The sequence below is a fragment of the Neofelis nebulosa genome, chromosome 14 (genome assembly GCF_028018385.1).
Source record: "Neofelis nebulosa isolate mNeoNeb1 chromosome 14, mNeoNeb1.pri, whole genome shotgun sequence".
Classification (NCBI taxonomy): domain Eukaryota; kingdom Metazoa; phylum Chordata; class Mammalia; order Carnivora; family Felidae; genus Neofelis; species Neofelis nebulosa.
The window spans coordinates 11,543,986-11,570,001 of record NC_080795.1 but is presented as its reverse complement, the minus strand read 5'-3'; the positions used below and the strand labels follow the sequence as shown (position 1 = coordinate 11,570,001).

Sequence of the window (26,016 nt, the reverse complement as noted above, 5' to 3'; positions counted from 1 at the left end):
GTCTGAAAAATGGGGCTAATGACACTATGTATCTTGTTTGTTGTAAGGGTTAGATGAGTTCATGTAAAGTGCTTAGAACAAACAGTGCCTCACATGGAGTAAGTATTGAATTAGTACTGAATTACGTATGAGTAAGTCAGGTCAGTCCTTCACTAAAGTACAAAACACCACAGATACACTTCTTCCGAAGTGACCAAACTTGGTATATACGTACACGTGTGTACATATATATCAGGTTTATATAGCCATATTTGGAGTATATAGTGATACAATGATAGAAATCGCTAGAAACAATAGAAAGAATGTTTGTCATATTTTCCCATTAGTTATTTTCTTCGTGAACATTAGTTTAAGAATACGTGTATGAGGCTCTAGTTTAAAATGACTTCAGCCTGAAAATTGTTGTTCAGACAGTTTGTAATTTTAAAAGTGATTATTGGAATCTTCAAGATTGTTGTTTACTTAAATTTTCGTGACATGTCCATGTGGTTGCACAGATCCTTTGCTGCGAGATTATTGGGTATATGAAGGCTCTCTTACCATCCCACCTTGCAGTGAAGGTGTCACCTGGATATTATTCCGATACCCTTTAACTATATCCCAGCTACAGGTGAGTACAGCGTTTTAAATCTTTCAGAAGAAGTTCTGAGTTAAAGGTTAAATATTGTTTCTGTAAGAGAGAAATGTCTTTTATGTTTTAGCTTCCTTTAGATCTGTCACATCTTTGCAGATGAAAGTTAAATAAATGTCTTGAACCAGTGAAAGCAATTGAAAGGTCAGGGACAAACGAAACCAAGCTATCATTTATGAACTGTATTTTAAAAGTTAGTTTTTATAGAGTAAATAGAAGTCACGGAAATAGTCCGACTTTTCATTAGTCTAGTTATTTCTTTGTGTAGGATTCCCCAGGAGTGGAAAGGAGAAAGGTCTTGGAAATGAGAACGTTGGTTATTTCTGTGAGACACGTGGGCTTTATAATACTTCTTCCTTGTCTTGCACAAGAAAGTTTTGTAAGCAGAAGGGTGAAGGGGGGGTAAAAGGAATGCTCTGGAAAGATCTGGATTGTTCTCTAGCCCCACGTTTGGTCACTTAACTTCCCACCTTAGGCTTTGCACAGGTGCTCTAATGCTGATGCACAGGGGTGGAGGCCCCAGCTTGCATGTCCTGGGCTGTTGGCTGGTGGAACATGAGGCAACATCATTATAACGTGTTTAAATAATGATTTTGATATTATTACAAGAGAGGTACTTCAAATGTCTCCTGTCCTCCAGGGATCTAAGGGATGTGTTCTAAAAGGCTATGTTTTTTTTCTTCATGATCAATCTCAGAAGTCTTAAGCTATACTCCAAACAAACCAAGTTTCCTTTAATAACGTTTTATAGATTTTTATTATATCCTCTATCATTTTATAAGAACTTTAAGTTTACTAACTACTCAGTAAACCCTTCTTTTTTGCTTGTCCTTAAATCTTCAAAATCCTTTCAGCCTTTAATAGTTGCTTCTTATTTTTCTTTTTCCAAGGATTAATTTTAAGAGTTACCAATTTAGCTTCACCATCCTTTTACAGACTTTGATCACATCACCTTTAGGCCTTCATATTTTTAATATACCAGATCCCTTGTTGATTCATTCATCCCTCTGGTCTCACAAGGAACTATGCCCAGTGCCAACCAGACACACAAAGAACGTAGAGATTAAAACGTAGTCTTGACCCTCAAAAAGTTTGCCGTAGAGTTGAAGAAGCAAACAGCCACACAGATAATTATGTTCATTGTGAGCAGCGAGGTGTGCTGGAAACGCGTAGGAGAGAAACCCATCCCTGACTGGGAACTTTTAAAATTAATTCTTAGAAAAAGAAGTAAGTGGACAATTCCTGAAAGGTATTAGGAGTAAGTCTAGTAAAGGAGAGAAAAGGAGTTAGAAATTGGAGTCTAATGTCAGGAATAGAAGTTTGGACTACTGATTATGGGTTTGGATTTTAACACCAAGATCGTAGCTGCGGTAACCGGTCAATGTCAACATTTCAATGACTTGTCACAGAAGAAATTTATTTCTTACTCAGAATCCAGCAAGTGGGTTTCTTCTTCCTGGTGAAGGCTCCTCTCTGTGCAGTTGTCTAAGGGACCAGATGGAAAGACACTGCCTCCCTCGCAGAGTTGCTCTAGGTGTGGGCACGTAGCCAACAGAAAGGAGAAGAGTGTGAAGAATCTCCAGGAGGATTTTTTAAGGGCCAGTCCTAGAAACGGTGAACACTCACGCTTGCCTTCTCTTGGCTGGAACTCAGCCACATGGCCACATCTGACTGTGGGGGAGGCTGGGAAGTGCATTCAGGCTTCACGCCCAGGAAGAGGAAGAAGTGGATTTGATGCAGAGTTGTGCTCAAGTTGAGGAGGAGACAAGACACCAGCTGATTAGAGAACCTCAGGGCAGCTGGAGGCGATGGTACCATGCAGGGCACTAGGAAGGACTTGAGGACAGTCAGGAGGGAATGATGTCCTGGGATCCAGGGTGGGAGAGAACATTGCCAGCGTGTAGAGGAGAGAATTTAATAGTGACAGATGCCTCAGAGAATCTCCGTAGGATGAGTGCTGCCCACCGGAGTGGCAATTAACACTACCTTACAGAAATGAGCCCAGATGCCAGTAGGTAGTTGTGGGGATCCACCCCGATTCCGTGTGATTATCAGTACTGGGTGCCTAAGCACTGTCGCCTTTCAAGTCTTGCCCTTTATGACGTTACAGTTCCTTTGAGACCCTCTTTTTTCCATGTGAGACCTTGACAGGAAATCTCACTGGTATCAGAGAAGGTTTCTGCCTGTTTGGCCTATGTTTTGTGTCCTCAAGTAGGAAGAGTTTGGTTTCTTTTGACAGTTGGAAACAGAGAGCAAGATCTTCAGAGGCTGATTGAGGGAGGGATCATTGGCATAAGAGAAGAAGCCAGTGGACACAAACAAATGAGATACCAAGAAAAGAGTATGGGTGAAGAAGAGTCGAGAACATGGTAGAAACATTCTCTTGGGACTTTTTCCTGAGGGCATCCTGTCTTTTAGAAGAGAACTCTTCTAAGCTGGCAGGGTCCCGTGGGACGTACTACTCTCCTTTTGCTGTCTGGTTACCCCCAAGTCTGGTCCTCTCACCGACATCACATTTCCAAAGCAGGGAAGAAGGTCTGGGATTAGGAAGTGGGCATGTGAAGGCCATGTTTGTGGTTGGCCAGCCCGTCCGGGTCAGACTGTGAGAGATTGCAACCTCAGCGGTCCTGATATTATGATTGTTCTGGGAATGACGTATATCAGAGATCAGACATCCCTCTGCATTTACTCTTCCTGTAACTTGCTTCTAGGACAGTGATACACGTTTCCTTGTTGTTGCTGCCAGTAGCATAAAATCTTAGATGACCAAGTTTCAAAGCATTGAGGCTTGATATACAGTATATTTTGTGATGCTGGGGATGCATTCATTGGCTTTTACATGTCCCTGACCCTATTAATGCAAGAAGTTAACTGATAGTATTTTGCCATAGTCCTGTCTTCCTTTACCCTTGTCAAAGGTGGATGTTAGCATGGGGAAGATCTCCTTTGAGAATAATATGGGTAATTTATTCATTAACTCATGCATTCATGGATCGATTGGGTGATCTGGCATTTTCTATATTCCAGGTACCATAGTAGGCACTGAAGTGGAGGACCAAGTAAGACATGGTTCTGACCTCAAGGAGTTCACCCTCTAGGGGGAAGGCGAATATGTTCACACTGAAAGAACCATAATTTCGTGTGAACAGTGCCTTGGTGTGACGTGAATATGGTTTTGTGGTAGCACAGAGGACAGACATCAGATAAGATTTAGCCATCTAGTACTCCTTCCCCGGCCAGGTGATGCGGTGTGGCACGATTGTTACTGGGCATTGCCAACCGGGGAAGAAGTGTCGGCACAGGGCACGGAGGACTTTGGAGACACACGCTGTTAGTATAAAGGGCCAGCGGCACGAGGTGAAGTTGGAGAGGAGATGAAGGGCCTGACCTTCATCGAAGAGCCTTGATATTGTGCCGTGGAGGCTTCCTGAAGGCAACGAATCTCTGGGATGTTGTGAGGAAGAAAGAGACGAGGCCAGGTTTGAATTTGAAAAACCTCTCTGTAGGTACAGGATGGAGATGGAAAGCTCAGGTGAGACCGTGACAGTGAGATGAAAGGAGAGGAATGGCTTTAGAAATAATAAAGTAGTAGAATTGGTGACCGATGACGCTGGAGGGTTTTCAGGGAGTTCGAACCCACATACCACTCCCTGGATTTTGGCTTGAGTGACCGGTGAGTGTGATGTTGCTCTCCACCATGATCGGGAACAAAAGTGGGAGAGCTGGCTTTATGGAGAGTATTAGGAGCTTGTGGCTGTAAATGCGGAGAGTTCGAGATGCCTTTGTGACATCCAAGAAAGGGGCGTATTACATAGGTGATGGTTGAAGCCCTACGTGTAGAAGAGGAGATCCTTCAGGGAGAGAAAGGGAATGATGCTGGGAGTGGCAGCTGATGAGGGCATGCGTTGCAAGAGTTGTCCCTGTGCAGTGACTCAAGAAGGGAGGGGACAGTCAAGAGGTTGATGTGGCGTAATGTCTGGAAGCCACGGTGGGGCGTGGGCGTGAGTTTTGAGGAGGAAGGAGTGGCGAGATGAGAAGTATCCGATGCTGCACACACATTAAATGAACGGCTGAAAAGTATTAGTTGTATTTAGCCACGAAGAGAGGTCTCAGCAAAGTATTAGTTGTATTTAGCCACGAGGAGAGGTCTCAGATGTGAATATGACGTGGAAGAATCTGAGTCTGCGGTCCTAGTTGTTCAGCATCGCTTTGTTTAGGGTACTTTTCTAACGATAGATCAAACCTTACAGTGAAAAATAAAACTTTAACACCACAACACATTTCTATTTATTGGAAGTTAGGATTAACCTTGGTGAGCCAGAAAAGAGAACATTCTCCATCCCTCTCAGAACTCCATTAAGGATTCCCTTGCTAGCATGTTAACGCACGGGGATGTGAATGTTGAACTACATTGTGAATGTCAACCAATGTTCTGTAAATCTGAGCAATAGTGTTTTACTCCCCTGTTGACTAGCGTGCGATGCTAAGATTCAGAGACAGAGCACTGGGCCTTTGTGTCTGGCTGGCTTCAAAGGGGACCTTGCTTTCTGTTGTCCCTCTGAGTAGGGTCAGTGACATACTCTAACCCTAACCCACCTGTTCCTCGATTGTTGGGAAAAGCCGTATCTTCCTCTCTGGGAGCCAAAACCAAAGGCATGTGTATTGGAAGGAATGATCCCAACTCCTCTTGAAAACAGATGACTTCCCAGGTAGCTGTAGCTTTTTAAGAAAAGATTTAGGTACTATTTGCACAAAGCTCCATGCTAGCATCTGTTCAGAGGGCAGCAGTGTTAAAATGCACACATACACATATTTGAATGCATTTTAATGTGGTTTATATATACAACGGAATACTACTTGGCAGTGAGAAAGAATGAAATCTGGCCATTTGCAGCAACATGGATGAAACTGGAGGGTATTATGCTAAGTGAAATGAGTCAGGCAGAGAAAGACAGATACCATATGTTTTCACTCATATGTGGATCTTGAGAAACTTAACAGGAGACCGTGGGGGAGGGGAAGGGGAAAAACAAAGTTACAGAGAGGGAGGGAGGCAAACTGTAAGAGACTCTTGGATACTGAGAACAGACAGAGGGTTGACGGGGCGGGGGGGGGGGGGGGTGGGGACGAGGGGAAAGTGGGTGATGGGCAGGGTGGAGGGCATCTGTTGGGATGAGTACTGGGTGTTCTATGGAAACCAATTTGACAAAAATTATATTTAAAATGCACACATACACATATTAGAATGCATTTTAGAGTGATTTTGGAAAAAATCCTAATTTTGGGAAGATACAAATTAGTCTGTCGGTTGACTTGAATGTTTCACTGTTGCTGCTCTTAGAATTTCAGAGAAAGCAGAGCAAAAATGGAAAAGGTCTAGAGAGGGCAATAAAAATGAGAGGAACTAGAGGGAGAGATGTAGTTCTAAAATTTAGACCAAGCAAAATTGAGACCTCTCGTATCATTATTGCCCTTAAAGAAGAACAGAGAAAAGGGGAGGGATTGTATATAAAATAACAAAAGGAACAGCAAATAGTAGATAGAGTCTTTGCATAGCTGACTATATTGAGAAATATAAAACTGTATTGAGGAAGAAATGTTTACTTTTAGATGCCAAGGTTAACATGTAAATTAAGCTGCTGGGTATTATTATAGAAATAATGGGCATCTTGAAATAAACCATCTGCCATAGGACAATAATGTCTGCACTAGCCACATTAAAGAAAAAGCTCTAAATCATCATACCTTTTAATGAAATGCACAGCAGCTGGATTTAAAGAGGAGTCATCTTCTGTTTGCTGATGGAGAGTTGACAGTTAAGCCTATCCTGGAGCATTTTCACCCTTCTAAGTACTCAGAATTCTAGAGTATGGATCTGGGAGCCTCTGCTTGGTTGAATTTGTTCATATTATTCTTGGTTAGCATAGCATATGCTAGGGGGAAAAAGCATGCTATTGGATGGATTTGAATGAGTGTAATTTTCTTTTATTTTGCTATGATCCATAACTGTTAAATTACTTTTCAATAAACAGTGGTCTAAGCATTAGGATGCTACAGGAAAATTTTTTTCCAGCTGAATTATTATGTTTGGAGATGAGATTCCAAGAATGGAATAAAAAATAACCAGATTTCATCAAGTCTGTCAACAGAATTTTCAGACACATCCTGATTTCCAGAGACATTAAAATGTGAACAACACTCAGGGTTGATAAAATGTGGTTATTTTGATATAATGGCATGTGTACAAGTATGTGCACGCACACACACGCAGATGACCGATAAAGTTTTACTCTCCTTTGCCTTTTTTCTCTCTTCTGTTTCCTCTTACTCATCTGTTCCTATTTGTTAATTTATCTGCTTTCTGCAGTTAGATGTGCCTGTCTTTGTTTTTATCTCTTTCAGCGTTACGTGATCCCAGTGAAGCAAAGGAATATAAATGTGCTTATTGTTCTTCACTATGTGGATATTTGTCTTGTTAGAACTTGGAAAACCACTTTTAATTTTCTTTTCTTCTCCATTTTCCTTCCTCTTCATCCTTCCCCATTCCGTGTTTCTTAGAGGTTGGAAAGCGGGACTCTTCCTAGCCCCAGCAGCCCGGGTCAGGTCATGATGTGTGCTTAGCCAGTGGGACCTGGGAGCCCACCTCGTCCTGGGTGGCCAAGGGGGTGTTACTATATCCGGGACTCAGCGGCAGGAGCAGGGCCCCCTCTTTCCGTGTGCTTGCTCCACATGGGTTTTGAGCTGCCGTTAACCCTAAAAACCAAGTTGCTGTGGGACCATGGCCTGGTCATGTTTGAAAATCATTTCAGGGGCACCGGAGTGGCTCAGCCAGTTAAACATCTGACTCTTGACTTTGGCTCAGGTTATGATTTCACGGTTGTGAGATAGAGCCCCATGTAGTCGTGGAGGCTACTTAAGGTCCTCTTTCTCTCTCCTTCTGCCCCTCCCCTGCTCATGTGCTTGCATGTGTGTGCGCTCTCTCTCTCTCTCTCAAGATTTTTTTTTTCCAAATCATTTGGAATATTTGTTGTAAATTTTCTTCTGTATCCATGATTCTCAAACTTGTGGGCTGGTTAGAACACAGATCGCTGGGGGGCTCCTGGGTGGCTCAGTCAGTTGAGCGTTGGACTTCAGCTCAGGTCATGATCTCGCGATTCATGAGTTCGAGCCCCACACTGGGCTTGTTGCTGTCAGCACAGAGCCCACTTCAAATCCTTTGCCCCCCTCTCTCAGTCCCTCCCCCCCCCCCCCCCCAAATGAGTAAACAAACAAACAAACAAAAGAACACAGATTGCTGGGCCCCACAGAGTTTCTGATTCAGTATGACTGGGGTAGGAACTTCTTCCAGGAAGCACACTTTGAGAACCCCTATTTTTTGTCTACTTGTATTTACCTCCATGTATAATTTAGAACAGCACTCTAACACCGGAATGTGGAGTTTCGAAGGTAAGTATTGAGTATCCAGTGGAAACACAGTATGAGCCGCATATGTAAGATTAAAACTTCTGGTAGTCACAATAAAAAAAAAAATCTCAATAGATGAAATTAATTCAGATAGTATAGTGGTGGTCATGAACTCTAGACTATAGTTCTTTTTTTTTTTTTTAAAGTCACCAGCCATTTATTCATCCAACTAATATTTTTTGAAGATTCATTACAAAAGAAAGAGTGAGAACAGAATAATGAACGACACAATACTTCCTTTTGGAGGTTCCTTACCTAGAACAGAGTCAAGGAGGTAAACAGTTATAACTCCTTGCATAACATGATCAGCTTGGCATTTTCTTAATTAATTATCTTCCAAGAATTTATTTATATTCAAGTTAGTTACCATATAGCATATAGGGTAGTATTGGTTTCAGGAGTAGAATTTAGTGATTCGTCGCTTCCATATAACACCCAGTGCTCATCCCAACAAGTGCCCCCCTCAATGCCCATCACCCATTTAGCCCATCCGTCACCCTCCAGCAGCCCTCAGTTTCTTCTTTATACGTAACAGTCTCTTATGGTTTGCCTCCCTCTCTGTTTTTATCTTATTTTATTTTCTTCCCTTTCCCTGTGTTCATCTCTTTTGTTTCTTAAAATTCCACATATGAGTGAAATCATATGATATTCGTCTTCCTCTGACTTACTTATTTCGCTGAGCATAATACACTCTAGTTCCATCCATGTTGTTGCAGGTGGCAAAATTTCATTCCTTTTGATGGCTGAGTAATATTCCATTGCATATATATATATATGTGTGTGTGTGTATATATATATATATATATATATATATCACATCTTTATCCATTCATCTATTTATTAGTTGATGGACATTTGGGCTCTTTCCATGATTTGGCTATTGTCGATAGTGCTACTGTAAACATTGGAACATTGGGGCGCGTGTGCCCCTTCGAATCAGCATTTTTGTATCCTTTGGATAAATACCTAGTAGTGCAATTGCTGGGTCACTGGGTAGTTCTGTTCTTAACTTTTTGAGGAACCTCCATACTGTTTTCTGTAGGGTTCCCCTTTCTCTGCATTGTCGCCAACATCTGTTGTTTCCGGAGTTGTTATTTTTAGCCATCTGACAGGTGGTATCTCACTGTGGTTTTGATTTGTATTTCCCTGATAATGAGTGATGTTGGGCATTTTTTCATGTGTCTGTTAGCCATTGGTATATCTTCTTCAGAGCAATGTCTGTACATGTCTGGACTGTAATTTTGATGATGTTTGTGTATGCGTAGCTCATCAGTAACCGTCTTCAAGCAAAGATGGGAAGACAGTGACAGAGACCAGGACTGAGGATTGGAATAAGGGAAAGTTGACATCATTGTTACTGGGGAGAGGATATTCTCTTCTCTAAGCTCGTAGGAAAATTAGATCAGATTAAGGAGTCAAAGACAGATGAGTTGGTTTATGGATGAGAAGTTAGTAAAAAAGAGGGAGCAATGGCTTTAGAAAAAAGTGAGATAGTGGGTTGAAGAAAATGAAATAAACGAAAACAAGTCTGAGTACGTGAAAGCTGGAGAATCCTATAAATGACATATAACGTATAATCCCAGGATATAGACGTGTATATGGAGTATTTAAGCACAGCCTGCTTTTGACTTACTTTTGATGGCTGCCATAAGGAGTTACATTACTCGAATTCGTTTATTGCCATTACCTGATGATAAAATAATACGAGAACATTGACTTTTATGTGTTATTTTTCTCTTTTAACATGATAACAGAGATGTAAGTCAAAAGAAGTCTGGTAGAGGATATTTATAGAAACTTGGGAACTTTTAAAAACAATTAGTGCCAAACCTGAAGCCATGTAAATTAGCACTTTAAATGCACTCCTAAAGAATGCAGTTTTAAAGCTGAACTTTGAGTGAATAATCTGGTTCATGAGTCACTGAAGGTTGGAGTAAACGCTTTAGGCTAAGTAGAGTTCAGAGACCAGTCACTGTTCAACTCTGCTACCTTCAGGAAATGAGGATTTCTCCCTGAAGCTTGGGTCTCTGTTGTCCCTCTCTCTCTCTCTCTGTCTCTGTCTCTCTTAAATTGGTTAAAAACAACCATGTTTAAGTAGAGTAGTATTAAAAATCAACGAAATCATCCCTACTGATACACGTGGCAGTGAAAGTCTCTGTACTGCCCTGACATTTGAATTTCATTGCAGACTTTTATCCTGAAAATATTATTCTGCTCATTTCTCAATGTCTGTCTTTTCAGTGGGAGATAACCCGGTATGGTCTTGAAACCATTTGAAGTGACTAAAGGTTTTGGGGGGGCGATTACTTCAGAAAAATTGGCATTTCAGAAGGACATGTTTTTCCCTCCATCTCTGTTGACGTTTGAAGTCTTCAAAGTGTTGCCTATGATCAGAGAAACACGTTTCTTGTGAAATAGTTCTCTCCAAGAATGCAGTGATTTGAGGCTGGCTCGCTGTGGATTCAGCTCATCTGTTCGAGAAGAAGCTGTTTTCACTGAATTTGCTTCAGGCTGAGGTCTGGGGCTTGAAAGATTTATTGTCAGCTCCGAATATGTAAATATAAAATTAACCTAGTCTTAACATAGGCCTCAAGGTCAATCCAAAAAGAAGCATTTCCTAAAATATATGTACGCAGTACGGTTTCTAGTCTCTGTCGCTCCTCAGTGACCCGGTGCATGGTATGAAGATTCTAGACGCGGCCCTTACGTGGGGTTGACACATCAAAGTGAATGCAAGAAGGGAGCCCTTTCTGTTTTCTCAGTCAGTTGGCTTCTGACCTCCAGTCTGCTTTTTACCTATCAAGTTGTAGCTAAATATTTATCTCAGGATGCTAAAGGTTTGACTTCACAAGAAGTTGTGCTAGTAGCTGCCGAGCACGTCTGCGTGCTAGACGTGTGCTGAGTGATTGTCGTGAATTATCTCACTCCTTGGACCGTCCTCGCAAGTACTGCCGTCATCATCGCTTATACACACGTGGAAACTGAAGCCTAAAGAGGTGACCTGATCGGGTCGTTGGGGTCTTAGGGGTCAGAGCCGGGGGGTGAACGGGGTTTTGGATGCAGAACCCAACTGCCTTCACCTCCATAGTCGCCTTCTTGAAGAAGCTCGACTGGGTTCCTTTCTGCTCCGTGACAAACTCGAAGTCAGAGCACACTCCACGGATGATGACAGGGGATTCGCACGCAGCCTTGCTTCCAGAAGTTTTCCAGATGCAGTAAGCAATAGGTGCCGCCCGTATTCTCAGCCTGAGATCCCAAGGAAGTCTAGTGAAAAACCACTGTGTAGACTAAACAGCCACTTGCTCATCTCACTGGCACTGCTGTGCAAGTACAGCACACAGGTGTTCTAAACAAGCAGACAACAGGACAATAGCAGGTGGGTCAGCCTTCTCCCATTTAGGGAAATCGTTTGGAATGCTGAGAAAATAAGCCCTTAGATTTCTAACTTGGGTTCGAATCTAACAAGCTACTTACTCTTCCCTGTGCTCCGTTTCCCGACGTGTATAGGAGTGGTGGGAATATTAGAATCCTGTGAGACTTAACTCTTTTGGAGTCCGGGAACCTCTTCTTAGGAAAGGCACATGTAAACATTTGCATGTCATCCAGGGGTTTCGTGGGCCCTCCAAAATCTCTTAGGGTTTCTAGACTTTTATTAGAACCCCTGAATCAGTTGATCTCCTGCATTTCATTGTAGCTCACAAATGGCAGAATCCTGTGGCTCTGCTGTATGAAGAACATTTGTAGACAAAGCCCTGTTTTCCTGGTGAACTTTTGGTGAATCGATGCTCTTTAGATTTTTTTTTTTTCAACGTTTTTTTTTTTATTTTTATTTTTGGGACAGAGAGAGACAGAGCATGAACGGGGGAGGGGCAGAGAGAGAGGGAGACACAGAATCGGAAACAGGCTCCAGGCTCCGAGCCGTCAGCCCAGAGCCTGACGCGGGGCTCGAACTCACGGACCGCGAGATCGTGACCTGGCTGAAGTCGGACGCTTAACCGACTGCGCCACCCAGGCGCCCCGAATCGATGCTCTTTAAAGCACATTTGTTCCACATCCGGGAATATGGAGGATACAGGTTATACTGAGTTGATTAGAATTTCTTTTTAAAAACTTTTTTTTTAAGTTTTATGTATTTACTTTAGAGAGAGAGAGAGAGAGAGAGAGAGAGAATGAGACAATGAGAATGAGTAGGGAAGAGGCAGAGAGAGGGAGAGAGAATGCTAAGCAGCTTCCACACTGTCAGTGCAGAGCCTGCTGCGGGGCTCAAACTCACAAACTGTGAGATCATGAACTGAGCTGAAATCAGGAGTCAGATGCTTACCCAGCAGAGCCACCCAAGCGCCCCTGAGTGATGAGAATCCTGAAGAGGTGGCAGTGAAGCCAGGAGAAGAGCAGGCTGACTGGGACTCGTCAGACCTGGCTAACGTGGAAACGTTCTTAATTGTTCAGTTCCTCCTTTTGTGGAAGGGGCAAAGAACGTGTCCTGTGACTGTGCGACATTTAAGCAGAAGAACATCAGGTGATGAGTCCTGTAGCTAAATCGACGAATGCGAATGAGCCTGGTGAATGTTCATCACGTTTGCTTCTGGCTTCACTAGTGTTTGGCGGGTCCCGGCAGCGAGTGGGTTCTTGGGAGATGGGGACCTGGCAAGTTGGATACACTGATCCTTGAGACACTGGGGATCTCTTCCTTCCTGTGGAATGAGAATCCATGGGATCTGGGGAAGCCACCTGAGAAAGGGAGATGCACTTGAAAATCGATATTGCTAAGGGGGGGAAGTTGGGCTTACGGTTTTGGACAGCCGGAGGTATTCACTGGGCCTGTGCACTCCAGAAGGCTGGAAGAGTGGCAGAGGGAGTCTTGTGATAAAGGAAACCTCCATCTGATAAATCCAGCATCTAATCAGGATCTATCTAATCAGGATACAGCAGGACCAGAATCCATTAATGAAAGCTGTACTTGGGAAGCATTTAAGAGCACTCATTCATTTGTTCGCCTTGTCTTATCATGCAAGCTCTTGGGGAGGTGTGTATCATTCTCGCATGAATGAGTCCAGCAGGTTTCTGTGTCTGTTGGGGTTGTCTGGAGACTTCGGTGTCTCCTCTTCTCCGGCCTTTGTTGCTTGGGTGCCACTTGTGTCTGATGCCTTCCTCAGGTCTGGAAGACTTAAGACGGTTTTGCTCTTCCTGAAGATCAACTTTAATGTTATTTTTTAAAACTCTTACAATGTATGCATCTTTGAAGTCATTTATGAAATGTCTAGCAAATAATCAGCTTGTGTTGCTCTGTTTTTATTTTCAGATCGAAGAATTTCGAAGGCTGAGGACACACGTCAAGGGAGCTGAACTTGTGGAAGGCTGTGACGGGATTTTGGGAGACAATTTTAGACCCACTCAGCCACTTAGCGACAGAGTCATTAGAGCTGCATTTCAGTAGCCAACGAGAACAGGAACGAGACTGCCTTCCTCTGGGTATGTGCAGATTAAGGAAAAGAGGGCACACAGTTCCGTGAAGCTGCCATGCCAGAGTTATTCTCATGGTGCTGCTGATAATTTAGCAGTGTGAGTGCACTTCATTTTGATGAAACGGATGACACGTTCGCAAGCGCTGTTAATTACAAGTCAGGTGGCTTTAAAAATTTCACGCAGCGTTGAGACACAATCTGCCGTCCTTCTATTTTCCCACCAGAGCAGCCTTTAATTTTCGTTTTGCTTTAACATTGACCTTGACGGGATAAGGAGCCTCGAGGCAGAGAGGCAGCCCCTCTTTACTCCAGGTAGAGGTTAAGTCCTTTTTAAGCGCTCGCCATGCTGTAGCCTTGAAACGGCAGCAGTCGCCTCCTGATGACTCAGGAACACAAAGGAGGCCACTGGAGGCGTGTGTGAGCCTCACAGTTGACCCTTGTCTAATGCGGATTCGATCTTATTTATCGGGGTAGGGGAGGGCAGATCTGGCACGCATTGAAACCCTTGACCTGTGCAAGTGCTTTCATTTGATAGATCAAGAAACACTTGTCAGTTACGTGAATATGGTACGTTTCTTTATTGTCTAAACCATAATCTATGCATTTTAACATACCGAATTCAATATGTGTATACCTTATCCCCATAGAGCTAACAGGATAAAACGTCACAGACACAGGAAAGCTCAAATATACATAAATGGCTGTATATATGCTGGATTATTTCTTTACCTTGTGAATTGCCTGAGTGTGTACAGAGGTCAGTTCCCTGAGCTGGCCAACCACTGCTTCCCACAAGAGGAAAGCATCTGTCGGAGCTAACGTAGGCAGACGGGTCAGAGCTTGGACTTTGTTCAATGGACCGTGGAGAGTGTGAGCTCACATACTGTGCGGGTGGAACGGTGTGTGGGAGTCCCAGGTCAGTAGAAATCTCTAGCCTCGAGAAGCTCACGGTCTCACAAGCTAGACAGTGGACGTTGGAATTTTAAAAGGTGATCATTTTGTCCACGTGTTTCCCCATCCGTTTTTCTTGCCTCTTTCTATATACCACATATTCCTAGTGTTCTGTCCAGACTGTCTTTTTTCTTATGTGAATGTGCTTTGCTCATACATTCTTTCCCACCCCTGCAGGCCCAACTCAAATACTGTTCTCAGCACAAATTCTCTGCTTCTCCCTTAAATTGTGCCTCTCAGTTCACATTCTTTCTTCCAGTTAGCTATGTGTGTATTTCTTATTTTTTCTCTGTTAGATTCAAGGTTTTAAAGAGTTGAAGCATCTCCATTATACCTTGAATCCATCATGACATACAATACTTTGTGTCTTGAATATCTATTGGCAAATTAGAAATTCTTTCTTTTCTAAAAATGTTTGAGAGCGAGAGAGAGAGAGAGAGAGTGCTTGTGAGTAGGGTAGGGGCAGAGAAAGAGGGAGAGAGAGAATCTCAAGCAGGCCCCGTGCTGTTAGCACAGAGCCCGATACGGGGCTTGAACTCACGACCTGAACTGTGAGATCATGACCTGGGCCAAAATCAAGAATAGGATGTTTAATCAACAGGGCCACCCAGGTGCCCCTGGAAATTCTTTAGAACTACACATAGTGTGTATCGGCCAGCCACATTCCAGTCATTCACTGACTCTCCATTGCTTAGCCAGTACAGTTCGTCCCCTTCTGATTTTGGAGATGGTGAGGGCCAACCAGGCAAAGTTGCTTTCGTAGGAACGAGTGGGGACTTAGAGTAATCCATATGTGGAAACAAGGGAGAAAAACCCAAGAGTGCTTTAAGCTAAGTCTTACAATGGAGGAACTAAAGAATTAAAATACATTTGCTCAAAAATCTTTATCGAGCACCTACTATGTGAGGGTTCTGGGTATCCAAAGGTCAGAAGAACCTGTCTCTGTTCTCATGAAACTTAGAATCTCATGTGGGGAGCCTGACAGAGGAAAAACAAATACTTCAAAAACATACAGTTACAGCTTATAATGAATCCACGAATGAGAAGAAGAAGAAGAAAATGCAGTGAAGGAGATTTCAGATAGAGGGAATATCTCTTGCAAAGGCCCTGAGGGGCTGCTCCCTGTGGAGGAGGTGAGAATTTGATGCGTTGAGGTACAAGGGGAGACCCTGTACATCTGGTGTGTAGGAATCAAAGGGGCAAAGCTCTTATCTCGGAGGCCCTGAAGCCTCTGGCTGCCACATGAAGGCATCTTTATTTTGCTGTTGATGTGCTGAGAACCCATGAAGACTTTTACTCAGGGGAGTGGCTGGACCTCATGTGTGTTTTCAATAGATCACAGTAGCTGGGGAATGAACAGATCGGATCATAGTGGGCTAAGGGGGAGGGGGAGGGAGATATTTTAGAAGTCTGCCGGGTAGCCGAGGTGAAAGACACAGAATCTTGGCTACTAGAATAGGAGCAGTGGAGATGCGGAAAAGTCAAAGTGTATTAAATAAACATTGCAAGTGATACTCAGTTGATCAATTGGATGATGGTGGAAGGAGATGGAAATAGCCAAAGATAGCTTCTGGGAATTGGGGGCTTTAGAAACTTGTGTGGATGAAGTGCCATTGAATGATGGCAGGAAAGCCAGAGCAGACTCTGGGCTGGAAAGACAGTGGAGTTGGAGCTCGTTGAATGAGAGATGGTCTGTCAGTCACAGTAGTGGACCCCTCGTGCCGGTACTAGAGTTTCGAGAGTGGAGATCAGAAAGGAGGTCTGAACTGAGTATGGTCGTCACTGGCATGGAGATTATGTATATGTATATGTATGTGTATGTGTATAATGTTCTGATGCTACATGGGATCATCTCATTAAGTGCTCCTAAAATTTAACAGGCGGCCTTATAAATACGTTCCTGAAGCACAGAGAAATTAGATCACTGGCTAAAATAATGCAGTCCCTGAGTGGCAGAGCTGGAAATTGGACCTGGACAGCCTGACCGGCAGAGCCCTTCTTCTTACCCCTTGCACGGCAGAGGTCAGAGAGCATCCCCACACTGGCGGTGGGGGGTGGCGTGCTGAGGGAGGGATGTGTGTTGCGCAGGCAGGCCGGAGTTGAGTGGGAAGGGAGGAGGGGGAGGTGTCTTGTGATTCTTGTTGAGCTGGGCTGGGAGAAGAGTGGACCCCCCCCCCCCCCCGCAGCAGTAGGGGAAGGGATTGAGGGACACTTCCTTCTTAAACACACACACACACACACACACACAATACTAGCAGCTGTCTGTATGTTGGGGTGATGAGCCAGGAGATGGGAGGCGATGAAAATGGCATGTCTCAGAGGGGCTGATCCTAGCTGTGAGGTCCCTGAGGAGTTGAAAGGGGAAGAAATCTGGGGTGCCTGGCTGGCTCAGTTGGAAGAGCATGCGACTCTTGATCTGGGGGCCTTGAGTGCAAGCGCCACGTTGGGTGCAGAGACTACTGAAAACGGAAAGGGATGAAATCCTAAGCAAATGTGGATACTGCTTTGTTACGAGAGTGGACACTTTCTGGGCTATAATAGGAAGGGAGAAGGAGGTGGCGAGTTGTAGCTTTCGAGTTTCCCTGACTTGCCTTTGTTATTTAAGGAAGAATGGGGCTGCAGCCAGGAGGCGTGAGAGCAGGAGGGAAGGTGGGAGATTGGAGCAGAGAGAAGGGAGGGACGGTGGGTTCACAGGAGCAACACAGTAGGAGGGGTGGGCAGGAGGTGCAGTGAGGCTGGGTGAACGTGAATTTATTGATTTCTCCAGTCTAGGTTTTAGTGTACTCTGTGAATATCAGTAACTATAAATGAAATCAGATTATTACCTTGAATTTTTGATCCATATCTAGTCCTAGGCCAGGGTTGCCTTTCTGTAAAGATCTAAATAACCGTCGCTCTTTTCTGTCTCCCCCACACATGGCACGCAGACCAAAATGTTGTTGACGAGATTATGTGTGTTTCAGATACTTTGTATTCCTTATATGATAGGAAGGTAAAGAATAAGTTTTCAAGGCTTTAAATCAATTATGACCTAGGCATTTTAAAAGGAGGGTGGATTTGTGTCCTCATCTTTGTGGCCAAGATTACTTAAAGGGTGTCACTTTCCCCCAGATTCCTTAGAATGGTGTAGAAATTCTTTCAAAGGCAACTCTAGTTCTGACTTCATCCTTCTATGAATATATTTTTGACCCTTTTATCTTGAAATGTGTAATACAAATCTAGTCATAGTTCTACATAAAATTATATTGGGAAATCAAACTTATGGATGTGTGCTTTTTATTTGATATTTAATAATGCCCTAAGGGCGGTAATTCAAATTTTTATTAAAGTGGAATGATTTGACAGTCAGACTTTGAATTTAATGCATGAATGTTTCATTTAAGCTCTTGGAACTGAAAAGGAAAAAAAAAATTCTGGTAGTTCTCTAAAAAATGTTTAAAATAATTCAGATTTATTTTAGCTATGTCTTACTAAAATAACTTTAGTTTTTGGACTTAGAATGACTTTTTTTTTTTTTTTTTTTTGCATGACATGGCTAGACATCTGGAGGGCTTTGATAACCAAGACTTATTATTCCATGAATAATCTGTGACTTTTTATATTACCATTTAAGAAGTATGAACTATGGTTTTATACTTGTTTAAAGAACTAGGTTATAACTCATCCAGGTGCTGGAAATTCTTTAGTTTTGCAGTGCTAGTTCAGGTTTCTGGGAGCCAGTGGACATGAAATGATCCATTACCCATTGAGTTCTCTGTATGAGAACCATATCTGTGTAATAACAAACAAAAGACAAGACCAAAGTTTAGGTCCAGTTTACTTTTTTTTTTTTCCATTCTCTTTTTATTTGGCATTTGTTCATTTGATACATATATAAAAATCTATACAAGGTAAAAATACAAAATAAGTATTTCTTTATAAGTTATGCAGTTAGATAGCTACAAAGTTTAAAAGCCATTGCAAAAAAAGAGAGAGAAGAAAATCGTCAATGCTTTATAGTCATTCACAATAACATTGGTATAAAATATCCATACAACACATGTGTACAAAATAGTATACGGTTCGTAAAAGCTGTGCAAAGACAGGAGAAAGACAGTATACTTTTGTTCTTGGTATCTCTATACTGGTACTTATGTTCTGATGAGATGATTATTTGCCTGTTTGTTTCACAAAGCATTAGCCCGTTGTTTAAAGCTTTTCTGGCTGTTCAAAGACTTGCTTATTTCCCAGTGACTCAAATATTGTTAAGCTGCACACGTTTACAGTAGCTGTACTTAATTATAATGTTTATTTTCTGTAAAACCAGTGCCACAAGTCTCTTTAAGTAGTTTCCTATCCCCCACCCTTGAAATGGGGAAAAATATAAGTATGCTTCCAATTAAGTTAGGGAAAAAAGTAGAACAAAAAAGAAGAAAAAAGAGGGGTTATTAACCAAATGACTTTGAATGATCCCTTTGTCAGACTTGCCCTCATTTTTCTTTCTGGGTCTTTGAAGCTATCCTGAACTGTGTTGAGCTCTTCCCCACATATACTTTTTCAACTAATAATGTTGTCTTTTTAGCTTTAATAATGCTATCACAAGCATCAGTTTCATATCAGTTCTCTTTTATAACCTAACAGGAGTTACAGGTTGGAAAAGGATAAGGCATTATAGGAAAGGAGGGGCTATGTGGGGAAGGGAGAGTGTCAACTCTGAATGACCAAGTAGGTAAAAGCTATTATCCTTCTAGGACAAATGGAAAGCTCAAAGCCATATTTTCAGTCAATAGAACTTGGACTTTTCCTCACTCTAATAATTTAACTTGATGCACAGCATTAGGGTGAGAAATGAAAAACTCGATGGATATAGCTGTTTTCTATTTACTATATCATATAGAATTTCTTGAAAATGGAATGGATTTCCTAAAGGATTTCAAAATAATTTCAGGAAAAGGCCAAAATATCAAGGGTGCTCAACCTATCTATTGTGTTTTGATTATGTGATATAAAAATTGTTATTAACCCAAGAATGAAAAACATCAAAGCTATAGCAGCATTTCTTCAAGATTACTCAACAAGGAAAATAATCCCTGCTTCCGTATTTATCCTTTTCTTCTTTTTATGTTTTAGAAATGTTTTATTTATTTATTTATTTATTGTGGATAACAATTGGGGAATGATTTAGTTTTTATCTCCCCCGCTCCCCATGATTTAAAACAAGATTGGGTTTGGGAGAAAGATAAGAGAATATTTGGCAATCGTGGGCCAACTTGTATGTTGAACATTCTTATATCCTGATACCTTAAGGATGGTGGGGTTCATGATTTTAAATCTAGAGAATATATTTTCCAGTGAAAAATTACTGAGACCAGGTTACCTTATCTAAACACGTTCTATTATGCCTTTTACATCATGGGTGCTCGTTTTTGGTAATTTCCCCAAATCAATTTTTTGACTCCATTTTCCCACTTTGAGACTTCTTAAGAAAACAGTATTTTTAAGGAGGCTCTCATTTCAGTTTTCTCCTCCTTTATCTGCTGTCCATTCTCTTGGGTTTTTCTTTTTCATGGTGAAGTTTACAGAGACTTAGGAAAGCAATCATCCCAGAACGAGGGAAGCATGAAAGCTCAGCCCTCGAATGGACCTTCAGGGAGGCCGCTTACTGTTGGGAGTCCTCACAGTCCAGCCTGTGACGCATGCTCTTACCTAGACCTGCAGTTTCTGTGGCCACCCAATGCAGATGACCCATGCATTTATAGTCCAAGACCAGGTCTCTCTATTAAGTTCTAGAATTGAATTGAATCCAGAATTGACTGCCCAGCTGTCTGTTAGACTTTTCTTTCGGATATGTCAAAGACATCTTAACCTCACTATACACAAGAGTGAATTTATGATCTTTCTCCGAAGACCTGGCTCTCTTCCAGTTTTCTTAGAAACCTGTTATACCTGATGCCTCTCTTCCTCACCTCATCTCACATTTCCAATTTATCATCCAGTTCCGCAGATTTGCCTTCTGATCGCTCCCAAATCTATCTCTGTGTCCCCTTTCCCAACATCACACCCCGTGAGGTTAGCCTCATCCCTTACCTAGACCATCACAAGAGCGTTCCGCTCTCTTCTGCATAGGATTATTAAAGGAAGATTTGTAAAGATCAAAGACCTGGGTAATGTGGAGCCCTCAAACTTCTGTGTCCGCTGTGATTGGTTGAAAAGGAGACTGAATCCACTTGTGAGCCTAGGGGGAGGGAATGCTGTGACAAATTGGCATCATCTGCCATTGGAGTTGGGTGGTATTGTAGTTTGTTCTCGCCATCCATAATGAAAGGTTCTATTATTGGCATCTATTATTAAGGTGCAGTCTTTTGAAAATGTGCCTTGGGAAACTTATCTGAATTAGATCTAGTGATACGTTACTAGGTGTTGACAGTTATCAAGGGGATATGGAAACAGGACAGAATGACTGAAGTCCTCTTTTTAATAGTTTCATTTCGTTATGTAATAGTCACGGTCCTGATGATTGTATATAGCAAATTGCTTACATATAGCAAAACCTAGGGAATCTGAAATCTCAGCATGACAATGAAATGGCAGGAGGATGAGGGAAGAATTATGGCATGATAGCATGGAGAAACCTACCTCAGACCTCTATATTAGGGACAGAAGCCATCTCCCAAAGAAGGGAAAAGGATAAGTTAGAGAAGAAACCACGTAAGAGAAAGATAGATATTGACATGATGCTCAAAAGGGTGAGAGACAATATATTTTAAAATATTTTTAATAAAAATGTGCCATAAAAAGTTGTTTTTTTTAATGGCATAGACCTTAGGGGTGTGTGTATATGAATATAGGTTTGCCTTATTTGGGGAGATACTTCAGTTTTAATTAAGTAAACATTCCAAATAAAACTTGTTTTCATAATATACAAAGCTAAAATGATCTAGACAATACCCAATATCTTGGGAAGAAATACACATATGTTTGTTAGATAATGTGGGGGTTTCTCCAAATTTCTTGAAATTTGCCACTAGGTAGCTAACACATTCTCAAATTTATTGTTAAGGCAAGAAAACCACATTGGTTTTGGATGGCTTCTCTTTTCCATTACAGTGCTTTTTTAGTTCCCTTCAAAAATTTTGAATTCTCGTTGTACTTTCAGTGGTTAGAAACTCATAAAGGTCTTTAGGGCTTGTCTGCAGTAAATCTTTTTAGGACATCTTGGAAGCATGGTGTTGAATTGGACCTTAAAAAGTTACTTAATCTAGTCGTCTACCTGAAGAGGTCTTCAACTCAATTATTTCAGATGGTTGCTCCCTGTATCTAGAAACAAGCAAACCAACCTTTGTTGTTGGAGAATACCCATTTCAGACTTTGTTTTACTCTTCTGTAATGCAAAAATGAAAAAAAAAAAACCTCATGAAATAGTCTCTCTGTAAAGTATTAACTGAATTTGGAATGCCATTTTGATAGTAATATTTTTACGGTTTACCATAAATATGTTTTATTAATGTAACTGATTAGATTCCAAGATTTATGTTTTTCTTCTGTTTGCAGCATGTGAGAATTCCTGTAGCTTTTATGCTGCAGAGAAACTCATCTAGTTTTTCACAGATGTGAATGTTCGTTCTGATTTTGGTACAACTAATGATTCTCTAATGGTATCTTTTCTTTAACGAATGATTATATTTAGTGGGTCCCAGCAATAAAATCACTGTAATGAGGAATAAAAGATTGTAAATAAGAATAACAATGTTATTAATCATCTAAATTAGTCATTTATGGCACATTCCTGTACCTGAAATATTTCCATAGGAAATAATGCTAAAATCCACATTTACTTATAATTAGACGTAATACAAACCTTCTCTCATTATAATAGTTGCCCAAATCCCAATTCAACTTAATTTCATTGACTCTGATTTCTGGACTGAAGGCATTAAGCTTGAACTAGTGAAAAATGTATAGTATGTGCATTCAATTAAGAAGTAATTAGATACTCAATCACCCTTACAACACACCAGGGATTAGGGAAGAAGGAAGAAAAATGTGACTCACTGTAGTGTAGGAAAGTTTTGTTAATTGGTTTACTGCTAATTGAGATTGAGAAAGTGTCAAAGTATCATAACATAGGTTTACTACTGAACAGTCTTAAAAGCTCAGTTTAATGTTTCATGATTCTCTGATGCAGAATAATGTAGAAATTACCAAGCTGTATGATTTATTTTAGAGTTCTTATTAAAGTTTATGTATTCATTCTAAGTTCTACATACTAGTGAATGCTGAGAAGAAGAAGAAGGAGTGCTTTGTTAACAGTTCAGACACGGTGCTCTATTGTATCTCATTTAATTCCCACAGCAATCCTGGGAGGCATGTGTTCTGATTGTCATTTTAGAGATAAACTGAGGCTAAGAGGGGTTGACTAACTTGCTCAAGGTCACAGCCAGTAAAGTGCAGCACAAGAGTTCAGACCCAGGTAGGCTTAACTGGAAACTCCGAGCTCTTGTCACTGCGCCACATTTCAAATAACAAAGGGCAGAAAGTTATGAAGTCCTTGTATATATTTGCCTCCTTATGTCTTTCGGATAATTTCCTGGGGCTGAGATTTCTGGGAGCAAGGGACACACGTGTTTTCGTTTTTGGTAGCATATTGCTAAAACACCCTCCCTAAGGGATGTGCTAATGATGCAGGCTCACTAGGGTCTCGGACCTAGAGTGGATCCTGCAGGACCAGCCAACATAGTCCTTGGCTTCGTGTAGAGTGGAAATCAAACTCAGGCCAAGAGGAAGTGAGAGCCGAGTTTACTGAGGACGTAGAGTGCAGATAGAGTGTCTGGGAGACTCGAAAAGGAAAAGAGAGGGAGAGTGAGCCTCATCCTTGCTTGGGACCTGGGCTTTTTATCGAGGATGGTGGTCCAGAGCACGTGGCTTGGCAGGCATCTGGGAACAAAGACAAGTATTTAGGTGTCCTCTGTAAGTCAGGTATGCCCTGGGGCCAGGGGGCTCGGTGACTCAGTGGTCTTGGAAAACATTCATGACGACCCTGCCTGGTCACTCCTTAGATGTTACCCACCGTGCTGGAAGAATCCAAAGAGATTATTGACTTCTCTGCAACAAGGACATACATTTATCTGTTCTGTGAGGCATGTGGAAGGCAAGGGTGTAGGTCCCAGCAAGAATACAAACAGGAAAAAGAGCCAAAAAAAAGCAGTTTTTCATGGGGTCCCTTCAGTTTCCCCGTCTCACCAACGTGTGCTTGCATCATTGATTGACTGTTTTATAGGTGTTTCTGCCATTTTTTTAAATCACTCAGTATACTTTCCATCTCTCCCTCATCTTTTTTCTCCTTAATTCCTTGAAATGTGTTCATCTCCATCTGCCTATGGAGTCACCTTTGATTTCTTTTGTTTGTTTGTTCTTTGTTGCCATGTCTCTAAGTATGATACATGTTCATGACAGAAAATTGAAACAACATAGAGGGAAATGAAGAAGCGATGACGTCCCAAACCCTCCTGTCAGTGACAGCCATCACCAGCACTGGGCTGAACGCGGAGGCCCCCGTAGCACAGTGGGGATGTCTTGGGTTCCATTTTGACTTCACCACTAATCATTTGTGTGATCTTGAAAAAAGTTGCTAGTTTCTCTAAGTTATTTTCTTCGTCACTTAAAAGATGTCCTTAAGTGTAATGGTGAAGGTACAAGGACATTGAATACAAAGTGCTTAACGTGTTTTTGGTCCATGATGTAAGTATCCAGTGAATACTTAGCTTTATTTTTATTTGTGTCCATTTGATCTGTCACTATGCATTTATCTTCAGTGGGATATGTAGATATATAATGTTCTTTATGGGATTATAGTCAGGCTATTTTTATTTTTCTTATTTCTTTAAAGATTTTCTATATTTTTTCTTATTTTTAAGTCCTGTCTGCACCCAACATCGGGTGGGAACTTATAACCCTGTGATCCAGAGTCACATGCTCTACTGACTGAGCCAACCGGACCCCCCATAGGATCTGTGTTTCTTCCTCTTTTTTTTTTTTTACTATTGTTGTTTTTTGTTTTGTTTTGTTTTTACATACAATGGAGCTTTACATACAATGTGGGGCTTGAACTCACAACCCTGAGATCAAGAGTCTCATGCTGTACCATTTGAGCCAGCCAGGTGCCCCAGACTATTTTCCTATCTTTTTGATAATATATATATTTTTATGTCCTTAAATAGATACATTCCATACTTTAGATACATTCCATACTTTAAAATGATTTTTTTATTTTAATATTTTTAAATTTATTTATCTTGAGAGAGAGAGTGAGCGAGCAGGGGAGGGGTAGAGAGAAAGGGAGAGAGAGAATCCTAAGCAGGCTCCATTCCACACTGTCAGCGTGGAGCCCGATGCGTGGCTCGAACTCAAAAACTGTGAGATCATGACCTGAGCCAAAACCAAGAGTCAGACGCTTCAATGACTTAACTACCCAGGTGCCCCCTAACTGATTACTTTATTTTTAAAATTTTTAAAACTTTTTTTTATTTATTTTTGAGAGAGAGAGAGACAGAGCACGAGTGGGGGGAGGGGCAGAGAGGGAGACACAGAATCTGAAGCAGGCTTCAGGCTCCAGTCTGTCCGCACAGAGCCTGATGTGGGGCTTGAACTCACCTCGAGATCATGACCTGAGCCTAAGTCGGACGCTTCACCAACTGAGCCACCCAGGCACCCCTTACATGATTACTTCTAAATAAGTTACCTGCAAGTATGTCCCCGGATTATGAGGACATTATTATTATGCATTGTACGTTATTATACATCCTCTATTGTTATACATTTAGGTTACTTGTAGTATTTTGCTGTAATCAGAATGGTTGATTTATGCATCTATTTCCTTAAAACATTCTTGGCGATGAGATGACAGGGTCAGAGAGTTGGAATTAAGTACACGTATATACAAATTACTCTTCCATTTATGCTTCCATTAACCAGTAACCACAGTTCTCCTCACCTTGACCAACATTAACTGTTTTCAGGTTTTTCATCCTTGCCCATCTGTGACTGAACAGGGCAACACTATGATACATTTTCAGTCCGTGGCTACTTGGTTCTCTTCCTGAAGGCCCTCACCTGTTGCACCAATCTGCCTATTCCTGAGCGTCTCCCACATGCTCGTGTATGTTTCAGTGTTTGGTAGGACAAGATCCCTCACTAGTCCCTTCTGCAGAATTCTCCTGGCGATTTTCGCATGCTTAGTTTTTCCCAGATAAACTATAGGATCATTTTATCGGGAGGATTGAAATAGAGAGTAAAAGAAAAGAGAGTAGGAAAAAGAGAGTTTGAGAAAAGGAGGAAAGAATCTTGCTAGAGTATTACATTTGGGTTGCGTTGAATGTATAGAGTACATTGAGGAGAATTGGTATCTTTCCAGTATCAAATCTGGATCAAGGAATGATGCATGGGTCGGTGCTTCTTAAAGTTTTTACGTCCTTCATGGATTTACTACAGGATGTGCGTTTGGCTCTGAAGTCAACCTTGGGTGTGGCT

General features: G+C 41.7%; 1 protein-coding gene across 1 annotated transcript in view; it reads left to right on the top strand.

Annotated features, from left to right (window-relative positions):
• The window catches only part of CA8 (carbonic anhydrase 8), a 90,232-nt gene that overhangs the window by 55,189 nt on the left and 9,027 nt on the right, over positions 1–26,016 (top strand). Inside the window, exons 7-8 of the mRNA XM_058699655.1 lie at positions 498–610; positions 13,398–13,567. Coding sequence (XP_058555638.1) covers positions 498–610; positions 13,398–13,532 — 248 coding nt within the window. The 3' untranslated portion in view covers positions 13,533–13,567. The remainder of the gene's footprint in view (positions 1–497; positions 611–13,397; positions 13,568–26,016) is intronic.